Below are 22,485 nucleotides of genomic sequence, written 5' to 3'. Positions count from 1 at the left end.
ACATGCTTAGAGGTGATCTGCCTTGTATTTAACTGTATTAGCATTAACAAAACAACAAAAAAATTAAACAATAAATACAAAAATGCGGCTTCATCGCTTCAAGCAATCTCTAAGAGACAACCTTTGGATGGAAGATTGTAGGCACATTCTCAGGGAGCATCAAAATTCTCATCTAAGTAAAGGCGCGGATGCTTAGAGCACTCTTACTTAATTTTGAACAAATCGTATGTAAGTGACCATTCTTATTGAAGTATAATACGAGTACAGTGTAGTTAGGTATACCTATAATATTTTATTTGACCAATAAATATTTTTATTGTTTATTACTAAAGGCGACTTGCACCAAAATCTTAAATCTAGATTTAGTGTCAAATTCTAATCTCGTATGTATTCATAAGCATAATAAGAGTCTGTGGCAAAATGCCACCCTTGGTGCTTAGATTATTTAATCAACATCTTGGCACACTTGGTGTCGCCATTGCCACCCTAGGCACAGCGGGATCCCCGGGGGCTCACTCTCTCTTTTCCCGTGACATCACCATCCCGATCGGTCGCGTTCATTACATCTGGGAGAGGCCTACGTCCAGCAGTAGACTGCTATTAGGCTGATGATGATGATGAAATGGATATGGATGTGATACTTAACAGTGACATGCTTTGGGAGAGGCCTACGTCCAGCAGTGGACTGCTATGGGCTGATGATGATGATGAAATGGATATGGATGATAATAGTGACGTGCTTTGGCAGACGCCTACGTCCAGCGTGGACTGCTATAGGCTGATGATGATAATGATGAAATTCATGAAATACATAATAATATGGATATGACTGACGACGCGACGTTCGCGTTCCCTAGTGTCATTGTCGTCAAGTTGTACAAAGTACCTGGGTACCTGTATACTATGTATGTATGTTCCTTGTAAATTTCATTACCTCATTAGGGCCCTATGTGAGGTCCGCATTTAAAGGAGTGTGGGGAATACTTACTAGACTTAATATTTCATATTCATAATTATTTATTGATCTAGGTCTGACATTATGTAATCGGCCCAGGCCAACATTCTATATCTATGTACATTAGAGTAGTAGCAAACCCACATCGTGACATTTTATTCTTTAACCTCCGACAGAAATGGATTTAAACATAAGATTGATGTGTTACTTATATTACTGATAATATAGGCCATTATTATTCCGAGAATATCGCGATGTCAACTCATATTTTCAAAATCTGCTGCCTACTGTCACTGTCATTGATAACCTGTCATGTTAATGTCAATTGCCAATTTGACATTTGTTTTGTTTTGAATTTACCTAACCCGACCTAACCTCAAACATAAAACTACCCCTTACTTTTTCGTATTATTTTTTAATTTTGTCTAACGGTCTGGTGAACCTAATTATTGGAAATATATTCCTAAACAAAGACATTCAGTGAAATCATAATCAAGAAATCATGGATTTAGTAGAAAAGGCAGCGGCAATGTCGTTGGAAAGGTTATTTAATTCATACATATTTTGTATTTATTGTTTCATTTATTAGGAATTAAGTTTGATAAGACGTGTTATATTGCAGTAAAGCCAAGAATGTTCAGACGAAGAGGGAAGACTATATCGATTGGAAGGAGTATTTTATGGCCACAGCATTTTTGGCGGCAAAAAGGAGCAAGGACCCAAGTTCACAAGTTGGTGCTTGTGTAGTGAATAAAGACAATAAAATAGTAGGAACTGGGTAAGGAAGTACGATTTTTTATCGCTCATAATATCATTAGTATACTTACAAAAACATAAACTTTACTCCACTTTAGGTAGGACTCATTAAATAAGCCCTCTCTCTGCCTTATTATCCAGCCACAAACTGTCCAAATAATCAACATTGTATCAATATAAAAATCCCAATAGTTAAGTAATTCCTTCACACTATTCAAACAGATGAACAAATTTTGATGAAACATGAACATAACTAAGAACTCATTTATTCATTCTGGTAATTTGGGATTTCTCAGACTTTTTTAACTTATTACACCCATTTAATTCAGCTGGGGTGAAAAATTATAACTATTTCATTTTCAGGTACAATGGAATGCCCATTGGTTGTAGTGATGAAGAGTTCCCGTGGGGAAAATATACTGAGTCACCTTTAGACAGCAAATACCTATATGGTTTGTTTCAATTTAACCTTCAATGAAGTTTACTTTCCACCCAAATAAATCAAAACTAGCTCTGCACATATTTTCATATATTTTATTGAGTGCCTTGTGTTAACTAAGCAACTATTAATTGAAAATGTATAATGACTTCAATCATTTTGTAAAAAGTAAAATAGATCCTTACAATGCACCCTCTCATCTCTACTAGTTATAATAAATTAGTAATCCTATCCTTGCTTACAGTATGCCATGCAGAAATGAATGCAATCCTCAACAAAAACGCAGCAGATGTAAAAGACTGCACTATCTACGTTGGCCTGTTCCCGTGCAATGAATGTGCCAAGATCATCATCCAGTCCGGCATCAAGGAGGTGGTGTACCTGTCAGACAAACACGCACACAAGCCAGAGACCATAGCTTCTAAGAGGATGTTCGATGCCGTAGGAATCAAATATTGGTAAGCATAAGCACTGTTTCATTATCATTACACATATCTGGGTGGCTAATCCTTTCACCACAGTGACAAACCCTCATGTAGCTACTGTGTTTGTCACTGAAACAATAAGCAATTTGTATTATGATCATCTTACTGACGCTGTACCAATTTTGTAAGATGATGATAAAGTCTTCTATCTTAGATGACAGCCATGAAAATAGAAAAAGATATATTGCTGGAATCCCATTACATACCCTCTATTGCAGTGTAGCAGCCACAGTAAACCTTGTAACATTCAATTGCCCAACCATATGTATAGTATACTAATTTATGCAAGTAGCACACATATTCCCTATAGACTATTAGCCTACTTCTGGAAACTGTAGCTATTCCAATGCGTGTAACATGTATTTATCTATTTCAATATGTATAACCAGCCTATGCTATGACAATATTTTGTGTACTGGGTGATGGACTTTTGATTTCACAATATTGTTACAGAAACTTTCATTAGGATTGCATAACTCTTCAGTTTTATTACCAGTTATTAAAACATTAATTTTGTCAATTTGTTTCAGGCAGTACAAACCAAAGAATCAGAGGATTGTCATAGATTTCTCAGATATAGACTGGAATGCTATGAGCCCATAAACGCAAGTACCTGTGAGTTTAACGTAACAGTACCTTATGTACAGTAAGTATTTAACCTTGACATAATAAGCTAAATTGTGATATAATATTAACAATTATATTTTACGTAACATTGTGTGAAATATATGTACCAGCTTTTACTTAACTGTGCAGTTATTTTATTTTATGAAAATACCTTTAAACATTAACTTGGTATAAATAAAACAAGAATATTTAAATTTGTAAAATATTTTTTATTACTTTTTATGTACAGATGACGGGGGTACAAATACATACTCCAATCATAGACAGCATCTTGTATACAAAAACTATGTATTCAAGATCGGGAGTGAAAAGAAGTCATAGTAAATCAATTTTACTATAGAACAAAGCAATATCTAAGGTTTGTCACACACGGGCCTTTTCAGTATTGGAACTTCACAATCCTTATCAGAGTGGGCTAGTGCGGTTATGTTGGTTTCAGCAAACAGACTATAATTTTAAAACCCTAAATTACAACGTGCCCAAACACATAGCCCTGTTTTCACTCGGAGACATGTCACAGTCAAATTACCACATATTAGAGACATTTCAGTACAATATCTCTAAACTTTTCCTCAGAGTCACCAGTTCAATTGCCGCCAAGTGAAAATAGAGCTTGTAAGAAGATTTGGAAAGTAAATAACGAAATTGATGTCAATGATAACGCATAAAAATTTCATGATCGCAGGAGCCAACATTTTTGCGTATTCATAATATGATACATCATCAATTTTGCCAACCAAATCCTGCGTTTTGGGCACAATAGTCAAGAGCATTGCGAGTCACCAGTGACGTCACAATAACAATATTGTACAGTACAAACTTAAAAATAAGAATTATTTACAAAGCGTACTCCAGTTCGGTAATCTACAGTATTGGAGGAGGCTGCGCTCCACGCAATGTCCACATTAGTAATGATAATTCCTAACCATATAAAACCATTGAACACTTCACTCAACATGGTACAAAATCCGAATTATTACAGGATACATAGGCGTTCGACCAAATTGCTTACATTTTATTTTATACTGAAAAATTTAATGCTAATCTATTCGAAATTTTTATTGTACAAATAGTTGTTGATGCCATTACAACATGGCGTCAGGATCACAGGACTAGAATATCAATAGTTGTAAATTATTCCATTGATCCTGTACATTCGAGTCTTATACTCGGTAGTTAAGCATGTTTGTTCCATTCGCTAACATATTATTTGCTAAAAAGTACCTACCTACTAATATTGAATTGAATTTTTGAACCACCTTACTAATCAAGTTATTTTTTATAAGGCCAAAAGCTATGAGTCTTTGTCACCAATAATTATTTATAAAAAAGGTAAAAAAAAAACCTAGGAACTAAAGCAACAGCTATTATGTATAAACGAGCAACAATGAAATAGTTAAATCCTACATTCTCTGGAGATTTTACAAAACAATAACATAAAAGATTCTAATTAAAGTCCATACATTTATAAGTATACGTACGAATTTAAGTATTTTGGACAGTGAAGATAAAATATGATGTAAATAATAATGATTATTATTGTAATCTACAAGTGGGCTGTCCTTTTTTGTTTTCATAAAGTATAGTAAAGTAGTATATATCTGCCTAGTTTGCCGCAAACCTATTAGCAGCAAACACTGAACAACAAACAGTAGGTATATGTATGTATCAGGTATTGAATGATATGAGACAAGTCAGGATATTGGAGTAAATTAACCATTTCCAACACAAACCAAACCAGGTAAACCAACCTTGAATAAAAATAATATACCGAAAGGTAACGAATGCCCTTTGACAATGTATTAAATTCTTCTGTCAGTGTTTTGTGACATCCCACGCTATAAAAAGTTAAACTAACGAACGCGAGTAATCCTAAATGTTAGTTTCATGTGATTGAAGGAGTGGCGGTAACTGTAGAAGCAGAAAAAAAAAGGTTCTCAAAACTATTAAGGTTTTATCCAAACAAAGAAAAAAAACCAGAATAGTTTTAGAAAACCTGAAAATGCCTTTAGAAATCTGTAGTAAATGTTATAATAACATTGCATCGACCGAAAACATGCTTCATAATATCAATTAAAACGAACATTCAAGATATTTCGGCTGTTGCAACATTATCATTTATAAGCTACCAAGTTGTATCCATGTCACGAGAATTTTGATCTCCTCTAGCGTCAACTTTTGGAACTAATACACCTTTGTCTTGTTTCGAATAGCTACAAACAACCACTCGATCCGCAATCCGAATTCTCGTGACACTAGACCGACGTGACGTCTAAATTTACAAAAAACACGGCAGTTCACGTAGCTGAAAACCTTGTATGAAATTAAAAGGATGTACAGAAGCGACTCTAGACCATTATAACAAGACCCTGTGGTTGCATTGACTTCAGTAGCTGGCGGAGACCTCCTTGACCTGGCTCTCCTCGACGTGGTTCGCCTCGTCGTCGCTAGGCGGCGCTGGCGGTTGGAAGGCTTTGGCGTACGGGAACTTCTCCCGACACGCCGCGATGTAGTCTTCGGTCTCTTTCTCGCACAGGCCGAACTCGCCGTCGCGCAGGCTCGTCAGCACTTCCACGCAACCCTGCAATTGCAAATACATTTCGTTGTTCAAAAAAAATTAAGGCAGACATAGATATAGGCACTAAGCTGATGATATAAGTCATATTAGTGAAAAATTGGCACGGAAAATTCTTGAGCCATTAATTTCGCACATTATGCCAAAGCAACCGTTTTTTGTCTCAGCAGCGACGCTCCGAAGTTCTGCGTTGAAGTGAAAGACGGCTAGTTAACCGTACCTCCTTTGTCAACACCATATATTTTATTATATCTACAAACCTCACCTGTATAGAGACGACGGCGTGGTGCAGAGAGGTAGGTAGTTAGAACGTATGCTCCAGTTTGCTTCTACATAAGTATAAGTAGTAGACGACCGAATGGCGTAGTGGTTAGTGACCCTGACTACTGAGCCGAAGGTCCCGGGTTCGATTCCCGGCTGGGGCAGATATTTGTTTAAACACAGATATTTGTTCTCGGGTCTTGGGTGTTGATATTTATATTTAGTATCTATCTATCTATGTATTTGTGTAGATATATCAGCTGTCCGACACCCATAACACAGGTTCTACCTAGCTTGGGGTCGGATGGCCGTGTGTGAGATGTCCCCACATATTATATTATATTATAAATCGCTTCGGCGCTTTCAAACATTATTGGTCAACTCTCTAAAATAACTATCAACATTCTCAAATAACAAGTAAATTCTTAAATAACTATCATCCTCACCTGTATAGACACATCATCATGGTGCAGCGACGTGGCTAGTGCGATGGCGGCGGCGGGCCGGGTGCGGTACAGAGCCCGAGCGCCCCAGTACGCAACACCCTGTGTGTATATCTAGTGTGCTCACCTGTATAGAGACATCATCATGGTGAAATGACGTCGACTCGACTTGGTCCAGAAACACAGTCAACTCTCGTGATTTTTTACGTAACTATCACCATCAATAACTCTTACCTGTATAGACACATCATCATGGTGCAACGACGTGGCTAGTGCGATGGCGGCGGCGGGCCGGGTGCGGTACAGAGCCCGTGCGCCCCAGTACGCCCGACGTTGACCGTCGCAGCGCGACGCGAACTCTTCTGTCATCTGTGCGGCTGTGCGGCCTTTGAACATCTGTGGAGAGAAGGAAAGTACATTTATTTGGTGCTGCAAGAATACACAAAAAATACAATTAAAAACAAAAACAGATGCATCTGCGGAATACATTTAGTAAAATATTATCAGATCTAACAGAGGTTGTAACAAAAATGTGACTTTTAACAACTACCGAACGCTACCAACAGATGGCAGGGCAGCGAAATACCCAGAATTTGTATGGAATCCAATGAAGCTATCTGTTACAAAACCATCTGGTTACGTTGGTGGATCCATAGCTCTTCCAGTGTCCAATACTCTAGTCCTTACGAGCCCATCAGTTTACAACCAGTTTACACAGTAGAATATAGACCTTTAAACTGACCGTACGTCTAAATGGTCCTCCGAGCCGGATATCACCCAAGAGCCTATGGATATACACTCACATTGAGGGTCTCCTGCTCCAGCACTGTGGCCACGGCCGGCGCCACGTCCGCGTGTTCGTCGAGCCACAGCCGGAAGCGCAGGATGCAGTCGTTGAGGTGAGAGCTTGTCTACTTATCTCTATAGTTTCTCCAGTATCCATAATCTCTTCCTTCCACTTTACAATTAATTGCTGCCGTATACTTAATATAATTTACTATAACCATCAACATCGGTAGAATATAGAACTTCATACATCTAAATGATCCCTCGAGCCGGATGTGAAACAGCAACCTATGGATTTATAGCCACCAGGCTTGGTCCAACGACTCTATCCAGACGCATCCTAGCTAGTCAGCCATGCGGCAGGCGCTAATCTTCCTGATTAATACTCACATTGATGGTGTCCTGCCCCAGCACTATATCAATATCGTAGCTCACTTCAAACATCTAAATGGTCCTTCGAGCCGGATATAACAGCTCCCTATAGGGTAACTGCTGGGCAGAAGGCCCGAAAAACCAAAACCACCTGGTTTAGTGGGAGGGTATGGCGCATATAGCTCCTTCGGTATCGTACACTCACATTGAGGGTCTCCTGCTTCAGCACTGCATCAATGTCAGTAGAATATATAACTCGGTACATCTAAATGGTCCTTCGAGCCGAACATGAAAGATATACACTCACATTGAGGGTCTCCTGCTCCAGCACGGTGGCCACGGCCGGCGCCACGTCTTTATGTTCGTCGAGCCACAGCCGGAAGCGCAGGATGCAGTCGTTGAGGTGCGAGTTGTCCGTGGACAGCCCGCACGCGCGCTTCAGGCTTTGCAGCATTAGTAGCGGCTTGTCTGGAATGAGGTTGGAATTCATGTTACAAGCTGTCTAATACATACATTAAAAAAAAAATTTAAAGGTATTTTTTTGCAAATTTTTGGGTACTAATAACTAATGAGGTCTCGCTCTTATACGGCATACCAAACTGAATACGATGGGAAATAGAAAAAGCTGGAATAAATAATGGACACTTAGAATCACAAATGACGTGAATACCTGTTGCTAAAAGTATTTTCAAAATAAATTCAACCGCTCTCACTAACTAACACCGCCGTCTTAATCTATACAGATTCATCAGTTATTCGACATAAAATTTTACCATTATTTGTCGATTGTCAAGATATGTTAGTCTGTCACCATTTAAATTGACCAGATTGAACAGAGGCTCGGTTACTGAGCAGAAATGGTACAATAAACAATGCAAACACGGTCTTTAAATATCATGAGCTCCATTTATCCCGGAATCTCTACAGACACCCCTAGCCATTCCCCTGGGTAAATAGAAAACAAATCAAACAGTATACTCACTTTTCCTATAGTATATTTCGAAGGCCATTAAATGCGTTTCTATCTTGTCCGCGGCGAGCGTCCGCAGCGGACACAGGAACTTGATCGCCTGCTCCAGGGGGTCCTCTACCTGCAATTAAACATAACATTATTAGTACATTCATAATCTCTTAAAGGGCTTAGATACTTCATTCACGTGACGAGATGTTGGTGGCATTTAAAAATAAAATTCTTTAATGATAATAATGGGGACACGTATTGGACCAAAACAACGTAAAAATACTTGAAGACATATTTTCGTACATTTTAAAATAAAATCTTGGCTATATGCTAATACAATAATGAACCTTTCTATTTAAGCACAAAATAGGACCATAGCATAGGTAATTACCTAATTATTTATTAATACGTATTGGACCTAAACAAATCATGAAAAATATAAAAGTTATTTCGTGCATGTTTACACTGAAAAATCTTTTTATAGTTGTTGAAAACAGAATAAATTCTTAATTTAATAATTCTTTAAAGTGTGTTCAACATAAGGTCAACTTCTCACGCCTACGCCATATCGTTTAAAACAGCAATTAAAATATGAATTTTGGGCATGCTCTATTTTGGAAACAAGGTAATTAATTTATGTTTCCGTATATGAATAGGTTCAATATTAAAAATGGGTTTCCTAAACCTCTCATGTTTAAGAAAAAAGAACCTTGAAATAGGTATGTACTTACCAAATTTAATTTCGAGAAATAATCAAGACTTCAATAATTTTTTCAACAGATCTAAGAAACATTTCACGCGCTATGCTTGAATGATTAAAAACATAAGCTTTGTTAGTTCAATAACAATTCGTTAGATGGCGCCACTTACCTCATATGAAAGCCGCAATTTCAATACGACTCAGATAGGGCTCATTGTAAATTTATTACTGGTAATAATGTAAAGTTATCTGGAGTATAAATTTTGATCTGACAGACAAATAGAGTTGACGGCTGAGTGATTAGTGACTCTGACTGCTATGCCGAAACTCCCAGGTTCGTTCCCGGCCGGGCAGATATTTCTTTAAAGGCAGATGTTTGTACTCGTGTCTTGGTTGTTAATATGTATGTATCTATCTGTGTAGATATATTAGCTGTCCGATACCGATACCGATCAAACCGGCTCGGCCTAGCTTCGAGTCGTATGGCCGTGTGTGAGATGTCCCCACATATTATCGGGTGTCAACTCACCCTGGCCAGCTTGTCGGGCACCAGCTCGTCGAGCTGCGGCGCCTCGGGGTCGCCCTGCTCCTGCGCGGCGCGCGCCTTGTGGTGCTGCTCGCGCTTCACCTGGAAACAATAGGTTGGGGTTGTTGTACAGGGTGTTCGGAGCATCGACCGTCTAAACAAATTAGTTATGACTCGTATTTTTATTTGATTAAATTTTAAGCAATTTTTTTTATAGAAGAAAATTCATAATACTTAACTTTTTGTGGAGACCTCAAACGGGAAACCTTTGCATAACCTACCCTTGTTACACCTACCGAGTAGAGTGGCGAGACAGTATCCTCGGCCGATCCTCGACCAATGAACGGCTAGCAATTGACCGAGTGCTCGGCTGAGGACACTGTCTCAGTCAATGTACTCGGGAGGTGTGATCAGGGTATGACAGAGACTTATGTTGCCAGAACAATGAATCCTTATGATGATGATGATAAGGTTTGTAATACACACCTGCACTTGCGCCTGCAGCGCGCTCTCCTGTTCGGCCTTGCGCTTCGCTTTCCTCTGTTTATTCCGGAGCTTCTTCAACTCCGACGGCGCTAGATTTTCTGTAACAATACACATGTTTATGTTAATAAATGCATATTTTTTTCTAATGGTATAGCTTGGAGAGGGTGAGAGCTTTGTATTATTCATAGAAACGTTAGGTAGGTACATTTTGCTTCTTATTGGTGACACTAGATCTAGGAGATCTAGAGTTGATTTGTCATCGTATTTTACGGAGAGAGAGCTGGTTGATATGTCATTACATTTCCGTGATTTAAAAGTATGTATAACCAATGCTGAGCCTTCCCTTTGTAACTACTAGCAAAATCATAAACATAGTATATACCTACTGTATTAATATTGGGTATTGTGTTGTCTGCTCCAAAGATACTGTCAAATATGATTGTGCAGAGATAATCTCTGCGGTGTGGAATGAATAGGCAGTTTTGAAAGCGCGGTTAGAAAACCATCAGTGACCTGGCTTCATCCTAACTGCATATTGCAATTTCCAAAGCCGGTTTCACTATAGGTACTGTTTAAGACGATCAAAATAATACAATGTCAAACCATAAGCTAAAAATTTGGTCTGTAAAAATAATTTTAACAAAAATCGTTTTGTTAAGTCTATCTACATAATATTTCAATGCATATCACAGAATATCAAAATCAAGATATAGACGGTAAGCGCAATATGCTAAGAATAAAATATGCAAATAGATGTCTACGTGTAAAAATTCTAGACATTAATAAAATTACTTAATGGCCCTCCCTAAGATAGTAATCGAGACCTGAATGACAGGTCTTTGGTCATGTTACGTTACAACTTGACCACACAATTTGTGTTACAGTTACAGCATTACGAGTCTACTTTGTTTATAACGCTATGCCTAAAAAACCCGCCCGCAACTACAATAAGGTTCAATGACAAGGAAATTTATTATAAACGCCATAACAGCAGTTGTGAATATGATTATTTTTCAGAAATCATCATTATTTGACAACAACAAAAATTCCAAGAAGCAATTTTTTTGACCACACACAGAACCAATCATGTCGTTATTCGTAAACAATAATAATTATGATTTCCGTTCCGTTAAACAATCTCAAAGAAATTCGTACCTGCGAATAGGCACGACTGAATGGATTAACTGCTAGTGCTAACCTTCTTCAATTTAAAGGTATTTAAGAATAATATAAGTACACATGGTGAGCAATTAAAAAGTTCCACTAAGATGCTGTGGCGCTGGAACTTTTTCATTGCTCGTGAGTAGAGATGCCACGAATATTCGGCAACTATTCGGTATTCGGCCTATTCGGCCAGTTTTTTCAGTATTCGGTATTCGGCCGAATAGTGCGTAGGTACTATTCGGGCCGAATACCGAATAGTAAATCATGTAAAAATGACTTGTTATTTTAATCAAAATTGTGTATTTATTTCCAAATCACAACATTTTAGTACTTAAAATTAATCAGTAGTAAGTTGTGCTGGATAAAAACGAGCATTTCAGCATTTTTTGGTAGCCCACGATTGCGCTTTTCATTGTAACCATCCTCAGAAAATAACCTCTCACTATAGACGCTACTTGCAGGTGAAGAAAGGATAAGTTTTTGCAAATTTCAAAAGGTACATAGTAAATATTGTTATTGTTTTTTGTTTGCTGACCACCACTTGTAAGGATCAGCCATCCGATCTAGGCGAACTATTATCAAATAAAAATTCAACTCGTTTGCCACAGCATCTGCCTCCTAATAATTAGCATTTGTCATATAATCTGTAGCGACTTCTTCAAAGCAGTTCCAGGAACAAAAAAAACAGGTTGTAGCGCCGAATATTCGGCGCTTCGGCCGGCAGCGCCGCCGAATATTCGGTATTCGGTATTCGGCCAATTCACTATTCGTGGCAACACTACTCGTGAGTGTATTAGGAACTAGCTAACCTTCAGAAAATTCAGCTCTTAGTTTATTAAATACTTTGCTTTCTTGCATATATCTGTCGGTAAATTTATTTATTTGCGATTGTGATCTCTTTCAGATAACCTTTAACCCACAAAGGCAGTGGCGCCACTGAGTCAACTCGCGTGATCTATACGGAGCAGTGGGTATAGGTATCTAGTTCCGAGTGGTGTTCATGAAACATTCACTGCTACTGTCACTGCGGTGAAGGTTGAGCCGACAGGGTGTAGGCTTTTTGAGGCTCTCAGCAGCAGGCAGTTTAGACCTAAAGGGGATACGCATAAAGATTCCAATCGAGTGAGCCAAGTGCAGGCACTTACACCCCCGCAGAGAATAGGGCTCACCTGCTAGATATGCGGTCCCTTTAATCTTTATGATTCATACCGTTAGCTAGAAATACTAGGTGACTGAGGTGTTTTGGAATGAGTAAGAAACAAAATACTTTCTTAAAAACTTAAAGATAGTTATTGAGAACAGCTCATCTGGCTGGACCCAGCAGAGCTGCCGACACATTATGTTATTTTGTGTTGCTTTTTATTTCTCCCACGTACGATAGGTATTATTCATGCCACAGTACGGATCCTTTAGATGCTGAAAGTACCCACTTTCTCCAATAACCCTACACCAAATCCAGGTAACCAGCCCACTGCAACTGTACATTTTGTGCACATATTTGGTTATCCTCCTTCCGTTTGGCGTGCAGCCACTATTGTTCCCAACACAGAAGCACGCCAAACACTGATGAATCAATTGCCATTGATTAACGATCCATCCTGCTTCTCTTTACCACTTGTTCCGTAAACAGGATCTGACTGTCAGTTCATCACTGACTTTTCATCTAATCCGATTAGTTTAATTTAAGTATCTTACTCAATTGAATAAATACCTACGATATCTTAATCCAATGAACCACCCTGCATTGGATGCCTACGTACGTCTAGTAGGGTTGGTAGAAATTCAAACTATAATCTAAAGTCCCAATAACCATGTAAAATCATGGTGATTCATTTCTATTGAGCCATACATTCTGCAATAGATCACAAACAAAACACGACTTCGCAATAAAAAAAAACTTCCCTCCCAAGGCCACCCAAAAACTTGCGCCACCCCGACAGCCAAAATACCAAAAACGCGTCGCTTATCGGAGCCACAGACTGGGCGCGGTTACCTCAAAGTGAATAAAATGTAACACACAGACCAAATAGGACGCGAGTCGTGCGCGCCGCCGCATTAGCCACAGATAATGCGACTTGCCTAATGGCGCCCGCGCACGCGCCGCGCCGCACTTATCAATCCTAGTCAGTATTCCGAGTGTAAGGTCAGAGGTAATAGCAATGAAAGCTGTGGTGCGGGTATTGGTTTGTTGCGATCTGGATCGGATGGATAGAGGGATGCTTCAAAGTTAGGTGAAGGTTGTAGAAGTTGTATTTATAATAATAATATCGTCCATGGTATAATACTGTAAGCTAGGCGTAAAACTTCAGCAACCGTTAGCATCCACGCGTCTGCTGCTGAAAATATTATTATTATTCTTCAGATAACTAAGATCTTATTAATATTGATATACTATCTTTTCCAGTAACGTTAACACTAATGTATATCCTTACAAAGTAGAAAACGTTTCTCAAGAACTAAGAACTAGGTATTGTTTTTTGACGAATATTTATCGATAAACACTACTTCAGTGACCAAGTCATCCATTCAACCTAATTATCCACTTGATTAAGCTATTGAACTTGAATGTAATACGCATGTAATTTACTAGTTCGTGCAACAAAGAACTTTTTTGCTAACAATTACATGCCGAATATGTTCATTACGTGTGTAAGTTAGTAGTACATTATCGTAACCCTGAGTTTATTTATTCGGGTCAACAATAGTAATAACTTTAATATTATGTACACCCGACTTATTATAACATGACAGATTGGCTCGATCTATGCTACGATTGTCGACTGTGTCAATTACATTTTTATTGTCTGCATTAAAACAGTGGTACTGTAGTCCACATCATTATGTGTACATTGACTTTATCATGTTAGCAGAGTACTGATTGGACTGCTTTAGATTTAGACGTCTAAATCGATGTATCTATTCAGTGCACCAATAAAATATACCTACTATATTATTTCAGAAAACAAAGATTCCATTCATAGTAATATAGAATAACAGTAACATGAAAATCGTACTACGGTCAATTTGTTATGTAATAGCTACGTCATTGGAAAACCGATCAATTTAAGAGCGGGATTCGAATAATCCGAACCTTCAAACAACCGGGAAGTGTTCCAAAACTCATCTACAAGCCAACACCAGACGATGCCATTAGTGGTAGACCACAGAGTGCGGACTTCATCAAGGTACGACCATAGACTCGTAGAGCCATAGACTATGAGGCATAGAGCGGTTGCCCAATGAGCGGCCCACGCGGCTCGCCCTGGCTGCTACACTGTTGCCGTTGCCTCATTGATATAACAGATTACAGGTTCGCAAAGGATATAGTTAAAGCATATTTGCAGTTCGTAGTTTAGTAGGTCTACCTGACTCTAGTGTGCACTGTTTCGAAAAGGATCGTTTTCGTCTAAACATGGGAATTTTATAAGTTACTTCTTAGTATTTACTTAAACTTTAATAATAGATCACATATATGTCCGTTTTATTTGCTATTCAATTTAAAATTACACAGAACGTCCTTACAAAAACTATCAAAGCCTTAATGCTTGCATGTAAATCCATTCATAAATTTAATGCATTACAAGTTACAATTACTTGTTAAATTAAATAAATAAAGTGCAGTTCTAAATTCCTCCGGTTTAGAGTGAATTTGAAAGCCGCGACAGTGCGAGGTCAATCCGGGCGGTTTGTTTCACTTATTGCAATAACTGCATTTACATATCCGGCACGCCTGTCGCAGGCGCTGGCTGTTCTATGGAATATTCGACCATGCGCGTGCGCATGAGACTGTGACAAGCAACGGCCTAGAATAGGGATGGGGGATAGTGAGATAGGCGAACAATATAAACACGTTAAAACGTAGGAAAAGCTGTTTCATATTTTTTTATATGCGAGTATTTATAATTGTTGGTAAAATAGGTTTTCTTGTCCACAACAAAGTGACTTTTGAGAAATAAGCTTTTCGGAAATATTGACCAATATTATTGAAATTAACGGGACTCAACGTGCCATTTGAGAATCTTGCACCGCGTTTCTTCCCAACTAGAACATGGTACTCAGTAAATTAGAGCACTTTTCAAACACTACAGCTTATCACAGTAATCATCCGAAAAGTAAGCAACCCAGAAACACTACCTCTAATCTCTAAAGCCTATTACAAAAGCCACGTACTTGGGCACACATAATACGCATTGTGCCCGCGCGTCTAGGACACGTCGCCAACAAAATTGCTGCTCCAATTCCGACGGGTTTCGTAAATTTAATGAAACCGCGACCGTTATGGGCTTTGACTCATGTGCAGAGGTCACCGCTGATTGTGAGCCTTGGTATGTGCGTGCTCGTCCTGTATACACGTGAGTTGCCTTATACAGGGTGCTCTGGCTGAAGATTCTTAAGAACTAGACCATGATAAGGGAAACCTAATTAATCACATGCTTATTTTTGTTTTGCATTTGCATCACCGAAACGGTGTTGCGAGTATGACCAATAGGTTATTTAAATCCTAACTAATCCTAACTAATATATATGCCGAAGGTCCCGGGTTCGATTCCCGGCTGGGGCAGATATTTGTTTAAAGACAGATATTTGTACTCGGGTCTTGGGTGTTGATATTTATATTTAGTATCTATCTATCTATGTATTTGTGTAGATATATCAGCTGTCCGATACCCATAACACAGGTTCTGCCTAGCTTGGGGTCGGATGGCCGTGTGTGAGATGTCCCCACATATTTATTTATTTATTAATATTATAAATGCGAAAGTAACTGTGTCTGTCTGTCTGTCTGTCTGTTACTCTTTCACGCCAAAACTACTGAACGGATTTGAATGAAATTTGGTATAGGTATGGTATAGACCCTGGGAAAGAACATAGGCTACTTTTTATCCCGGAATTCCCACGGGAAAACTTTTTAAGGCGAAGCGAAGCTCGCGGGCACAGCTAGTAATTAATAAATTTATGTGAGGCTTAACGGAGTTTTTTAACTTCACTCACTTCACTGTGCCATATTCACATTGCATCTCTATAAAACCAAATCCCATTTCTCTACCTTAATGACACTGCAACCGTCTGTGTTATCCTCGACTTGATCCAAACATTACAGTACAGAGTCGCGGTAGGCCTCCGGAATGTAGCTTTGTGATAGAGTTGCTAAGAGATAACCATCTGAGACGATTAAGTTCGTTAGCCAGGAGGCGGGATTAACATTTAGACCCAAGATAAAGCTGTGGGTAATCAAAACATTAATTTTCATTATTATTGCTGTTTTGTGCAAGCATCATACTTATTACTGTCGACTATAGGCCTCCTCTAGAAAAAGGGAGGCTACTGATCCAGTTAATTGACAAAGACTACGCCCTTTTTGCATTTACTGAAAAACAATACACTATCCAACTATAGGGATACGGTACAGACAAGCGCACTGATATTGTAACACATTCCTTGCACTGGGTACAGTTGGGTCCAAACAACTTGTTAGTTATGAAGTTGGTTGCGATTACACTTTGGTGCATTGTCAAACTAACCAACTGATAATCTTCGGAAGAATGAATAGGCGGTTTGTTAGTCTGACAAGTTCATAACTAGCAAACTGTTCGAACCGAACTGTACCAGGGTAGCATAGTTGCAGTAGGCCGTATGTCGCAGTTGTTCAGTTTGTCGTGATTTAATTGGTAATATTGAGGAAACGTTCGGTCGCGGACAGTCGTGTCGCAAGCAACCGTAGGGCCGATTGCTCTAGATTCGGACACTTCAATTTATACTGGCTAAAAAGGACCCTGTTGTACTGAGAGTAAAGTTGACTTTATGATGTTAAGGTGGTCGGGTTAGTGAGATATATGTACAGATAGTATGCATTTGGCAACTTGTCGTGTTATCTGCATATGCCGGCGATGCAGTGTAGATTTTAGGTACGTGACTGGATTGATTGGTTATCTAAATCTAGATACATGTATGAACCAAATCTGTTGCAAATAAATCAAGCGGCAAGGTTCAAATCTATAATGTGGAATACATTATCACGAGAAATGTATCTACATTGATAATGTTAGACTAGATTTACATGGTAATCGATTGCTGTGGTTAAAACCGGCTAATATGTTTCAAACCAGGTAATATTTTTACTAATTAACCTCACACCGGATGTGAAGGCAGCGGGACGCCATCAATAGTTGCGACTTGTGTGAAAATGGCGCAACATTATCTGCCATTACCATAGCATTAGCTGACACTGTCACTTGCAAGTTAAATGTTAATCTGGAGCTGGGTAACGTTATAGCCGGTTCAACACAAAGTCAATACACGGTAAATAACTTTTAATGTGGCAAATTCGTATGAAGGAAATAACCAGTCATTGGTGGATAAAGTTATTGATACTGGCAGAAAGTGCATTTAGAACTCAGTAGCACTTGACGAGACTAAAGTTTGTCACCGTTACGAGAGAAATAGCCAGTCAGATAAGTAATAAAATATAGCGAACAGTTGAAGCATTACTCAAGGAGGCTGCTTTCGTGAACCCCATCCTAGTTCAGCTCTAGTGTTGAACACTTACACGCTAAAAACATCGCTACCTACTGAATAAGAAAGAGCATTTTCCAATAAGTACATTGAAGCTGTCCCAGCCCTGCGGGAAAGACGTAATGTACCGTAGCAAATTGCTATACATTTACAATATTCGCGCAAACTTATGAAATTATTGCTCATTTTTAACAATGGCTTTCTGAAAAGATACCGTGTTATCAATGTTGTGATCAGTGAAAGTGGTTGTAGCAGATCGCGATTTCATTTGATTCTACAGCGTTTTACTTAAAAACATCTTCTTTATAATTTTAAGGCTTATCTTATGTTTATAAACGTATGAAATCAAGAAACCATATTATCTCTCCTTCTTTTAAATCAATTTATGATATATTTAATTCAATGAATTCGTTACATCGATTATGATTTAATAATATCTTCACAACAAAGATGCACAGCAAATCGATTACCTAATCGATCTACTTAATGCTCTATGCATGTCAAACGCCACATCAGGTGTTCGTCGTAAATAAATCTTAAGTAGGAAGTTTAGCATCTACAAGCAAGAGCGACTGTCGGTCTTTGATCGATTAATCGATCGATGAATAATTCTTCACTGTCATGGCTGTTCATTTTTTTGTAGCATCCAGCAAGTGGATCAACAAACGAAGTATTTATCTATGCAGACTCATTGTTGCATTGTTATTAGACTGTGTGACAAAGTTTAAAAAAAACATAGATACCTCGTTATTTAAAGTGTGGTTCGGTTTTGCTAATTTCTTTTATTGCTTTAAAACTAGGGTGAAAACATAAAGTTTTTATGAGAATTCATATTGCGATGAGAAATAAACACCTGCATATTATTATTTAGTCTAGGTATATTAACATAAAAAAGTTAAATAAGTAAATATTACTCATGAGTTGTCATGTTTTTTTTATATATAAACCGGATCTAGGTTTGTAAACGGCCGCACACACACCTCCCCACACAACAAAGCTACAGGAGAATGTACGGCGAGCATCATCAATAACATTGTTCTTCAATAGCAATAACTCCAGATTAATGACATTTTAACCGAGAGCGCCGCCATTGTGAAAGCGGACCACTTCTGCGTCCGCGCTCCAAGTTAAAACCACAGGAGAAATACTACTTACCTCTAAAAAAAATGAAAATTAAGGTATACAGGGTGTTAAAATTGTAGTATAGTAATCCCTAAGACGGATTCATGTGTCATACTAAAATTCTTCAAATTTGCAACAGCCTTTATGTATAAAAAAGTATAATAAGTTAAACATTCCCTACAACCTACAATGAACGTGATAAATGCGCGCATAAAAGCTACATGGTCTGGTCTTCACACAGTTGTGTTCTCTTGTACAGACCTGCACGACTGGCGGTCATTGTAGCAGTGTCTACAGGTACTGAATGTACCGTTGCATATGTAATATAGACACCTAACCAGACCATAGCAATAAATCTATCGATCTTAGGGTGACTTGCACCAAACATTTCAACGAAATTATATCTTTTGCTCTTTTGCTTTGGCAGTATACTGACTGAGCTGGATATCAATAGCTTTAATATCGTTCAATAATGTCAATATCCAAGAAAACCATTTTGATAATATTTTTAAGTATGTTTCACTTCATACAAGTTTTAACTTATAAACTTGGACCAAACCTTTAGAAACACAATACATTAAGATCGAAAGGAAATAAGTGTGATGGACTCTGCAAGTTGCTAATAAACTTTACACATCGGCTGCACTAATACAAGTTTTCTCCGCTAGTCCACAATTACAGGTGAGCCAACCAGGAAACAATGTACAGATGAAAATCCCAAATAACATTGATGTTTTCAAATCGTAAAACATAAACTCGCAAAAAATATTTTATCGCGTATTACATTTCCTTCTTAGTATAAAACCACTAAGATGTGATACGATACGGGTATTTACGTGGGTTCAAAGTGCTTTAAGCTGCATTAGCCTAAAATGATGAAAAGATAAACTTAAAATACCCAAACTCAATGTTGAGACAGACCAATTATGGTAATACTGACAAATTAGCGAGCTGTGGTCGTCTTTGTTATAAAAAGTTCGATAATCTGTAAGTTTAATCAAATCATCATATTCAACACAACACTAAGAACCTCTGTTGTAAATGTTTAAGTGGATAATTTGTTAAAGGATGCAGGATGCACTTATATTATCCTTGAACTTTGCAGGAGAAATAAAAGCGGTGAATCAGAAATATTGCTTTGTAAAAGGAAACCCAATTACTCTAAGTTGATAGGTATGTCTCTGATGTATTAAACTAAAAGTATTCATAGCTAGTACTTTTATGATCCTTTATGCGGTAGGCAGTGTTTTTGGCGTAGGAAGCTTTGGTGCAATTCAGTTTTCGCCGTAGTAACATTTTCCCTTTAGCACAGCAGCTGCTAAAATATACAATCAAAATAACTGAAAAACACGCACCGCCCAATTACGGTCGCATTAACTATGTTAAAATTGCAAAATGGCCAGTACGCCGACCTCCGTAGCCGCTCCACAGAATATATTATCGGGAAATATCTGGCAAATGCTTGTCGGTTATAAATCTGTTATTTATGATGTGAAGTTTGCGCGGCGCCTGCGCAGCCAAGGCTCCAGATTTGGTCTCGCGCCCTACATGGCGCTTGGCCGAATCATTTTTGAAGACCTGCGGTCAAAATATTATACACGCTGTAGGTAAGTGTGTGTTTGTCCTGAATTGCTTTGATATTTTATTAAGTGTGTCGGGCGAAATTACACTCGGTGCATTTGCTAGAAATGCCAAATTGGCAACGCTTTTGTCTCGCAGTAGAAAGCTTTTGACCGTAAGGTTTAAAGTACATTTCGTTAGTCCTACATACATTTGCATTAAAATATTATCATTACAGCTGTTTCAAACTAATACTTTCTACTAAAAATATATACTACTAAACCAGTATCCGTAAGAACTTTGTAATACCTTCTCATTAGAAATAACAAGCGTAGATAAACCATGTCGGATGTTTTAAAAGCACTCTATTGCACATTTAATCGTCTCATACATCGTATATCGATATAAATCACATGAATTACCCGGTGCTAGAGTCGAGAATGTGACATTGAGTTGAACAAGGAAATGTGGTAGAAAATTCAACCTATAACCTGCAGTGAACGCCTGGCGAACAAGGTCACTTGCTGGCTAGACTGTAATCTATTTAGTTCAAAGTTTAATCTCGTACCTAAATACTAATAAATCTATAATAATAACAGTAGTCAAGAAAGGTAACAAACAATGACTTTCTACATAGGTAAGTTTCTTCCTTTGAGCGTCTTTAATTATACATTCTAGTTACAAAATATAAATAATAAAAATGACTTTGCCATCATCAGTTTGTAGTCATCCACTGCTAGACCTAGGGCTCTCTCAAGGTATTATATATCTACATAAATATGCATTTATAGATGAGTCATTATTAGGTATTTTGAAATAAACAATCGGCCTAATAGCCATAGTAGTATAGATAGAGGAAATTTATACTTACTAGAGTTGATTTATCGGTTCACAGCCTTATACCAAGGCCTGTGAATTAAGTATCAAAGAACTCAGAATTAGTCCAGCATAAGTACTGTACCACAAGATTAGTTCAATTTCGGTTAAGTATAGTCATAAATATGACACGCCAGGTGTTTATATCCTGGCGTAAAGGGCGTTTTAAGCGAAAGGCTTAGAATGCTAGGCAACAATACAAGACCTAGAATGTGGATTAGTCATTAAAATGGTAGATTCGGCTTCAATTACAGACAAATTCATTTAGACAAAATAAAGCTATGGAAATTAATTCGTGACATATAAAGTGTACGCTTTGGAGTCGATAATTCGAAAATAGTTTACTTTAATGACAACGAACCATTTTAAGGACATTTTGTAGTATTTTACTAGGTATTGTGATATTATGTACACCTAAGTAAACAGAGCCAGACTACAATTTGTTATTAATTATAATTAATCAACCATTGTATTGAAATTGAGCGCATAATTTGAAAAACAATGCCCTCTATTGATATTCTGGTAACACGAAATTATATTTACATTAAATACCTTACAGAGATCGTTGGTATAATCGTTGCTTGACGTAACAAAGAAAAGTCAAAGAACTCTGTGCGAACGTTTTAAAAAATGAAAATAAGTCACCTAATAAAAACAAAATGTTTTTTTTTTAAGTTAAGGAAAAGTTTTTTATAGCGTTATGTTTGGTATTTTCAGGAAACAGAGATTACTGTGACAGTGGATTGGAAAGTAGTAAGAAAGTACTCTATTCATCAATCTACTTCATACAAGTATTATGTTAATTGATTTGATCAAAAAGAGATAAGAAATTAGGTCCCAACTTTCCCGGTATACCAGATAGGGGTAGATACAGGTTG

The 22,485-nt window shown here is 37.9% G+C and overlaps 2 protein-coding genes across 2 annotated transcripts in view; one reads left to right on the top strand and one right to left on the bottom strand.

Moving 5' to 3' along the window:
* Positions 1-1,348: 1,348 nt before the first annotated feature.
* Positions 1,349-3,384, top strand: LOC105396130 (deoxycytidylate deaminase). The gene is made up of 5 exons (XM_038120421.2): positions 1,349-1,498; positions 1,578-1,733; positions 2,075-2,163; positions 2,395-2,608; positions 3,166-3,384. The coding sequence occupies exons 1-5, from the start codon at positions 1,458-1,460 to the stop codon at positions 3,236-3,238; spliced, it is 573 nt and encodes a 190-aa protein (XP_037976349.2). The 5' UTR covers positions 1,349-1,457; the 3' UTR covers positions 3,239-3,384.
* A 66-nt stretch (positions 3,385-3,450) lies between these two features.
* The window catches only part of LOC105383790 (N-alpha-acetyltransferase 15, NatA auxiliary subunit), a 78,062-nt gene continuing 59,027 nt past the window's right edge, over positions 3,451-22,485 (bottom strand). The window contains exons 11-16 of the mRNA XM_048625440.1: positions 10,373-10,470; positions 9,890-9,988; positions 8,682-8,790; positions 8,007-8,167; positions 6,776-6,937; positions 3,451-5,843 (exon numbers count right to left, since the gene is read on the bottom strand). Of these exons, the coding sequence (XP_048481397.1) occupies positions 5,649-5,843; positions 6,776-6,937; positions 8,007-8,167; positions 8,682-8,790; positions 9,890-9,988; positions 10,373-10,470 (824 nt within the window). The 3' untranslated portion in view covers positions 3,451-5,648. The remainder of the gene's footprint in view (positions 5,844-6,775; positions 6,938-8,006; positions 8,168-8,681; positions 8,791-9,889; positions 9,989-10,372; positions 10,471-22,485) is intronic.

Source organism: Plutella xylostella, chromosome 14, assembly GCF_932276165.1.
Source record: "Plutella xylostella chromosome 14, ilPluXylo3.1, whole genome shotgun sequence".
In the NCBI taxonomy this organism is placed as follows: Eukaryota; Metazoa; Arthropoda; class Insecta; order Lepidoptera; family Plutellidae; genus Plutella; species Plutella xylostella.
Note: the sequence above shows the minus strand (reverse complement) of the source record. Positions and strands in the feature narration are given on the sequence as shown.

What these genes read in the sequence shown, in the direction of transcription:
- LOC105396130 (XM_038120421.2), top strand. Translation starts at nt 1,458, where the DNA reads ATGGATTTAGTAGAAAAGGCAGCGGCAATGTCGTTGGAAAG. An exon ending in GCGGCAATGTCGTTGGAAAG is followed by an intron (nt 1,499 to 1,577) that starts GTTATTTAATTC and finishes GTTATATTGCAG; the next exon opens with TAAAGCCAAGAATGTTCAGA. An exon ending in GCCGTAGGAATCAAATATTG is followed by an intron (nt 2,609 to 3,165) that starts GTAAGCATAAGC and finishes AATTTGTTTCAG; the next exon opens with GCAGTACAAACCAAAGAATC.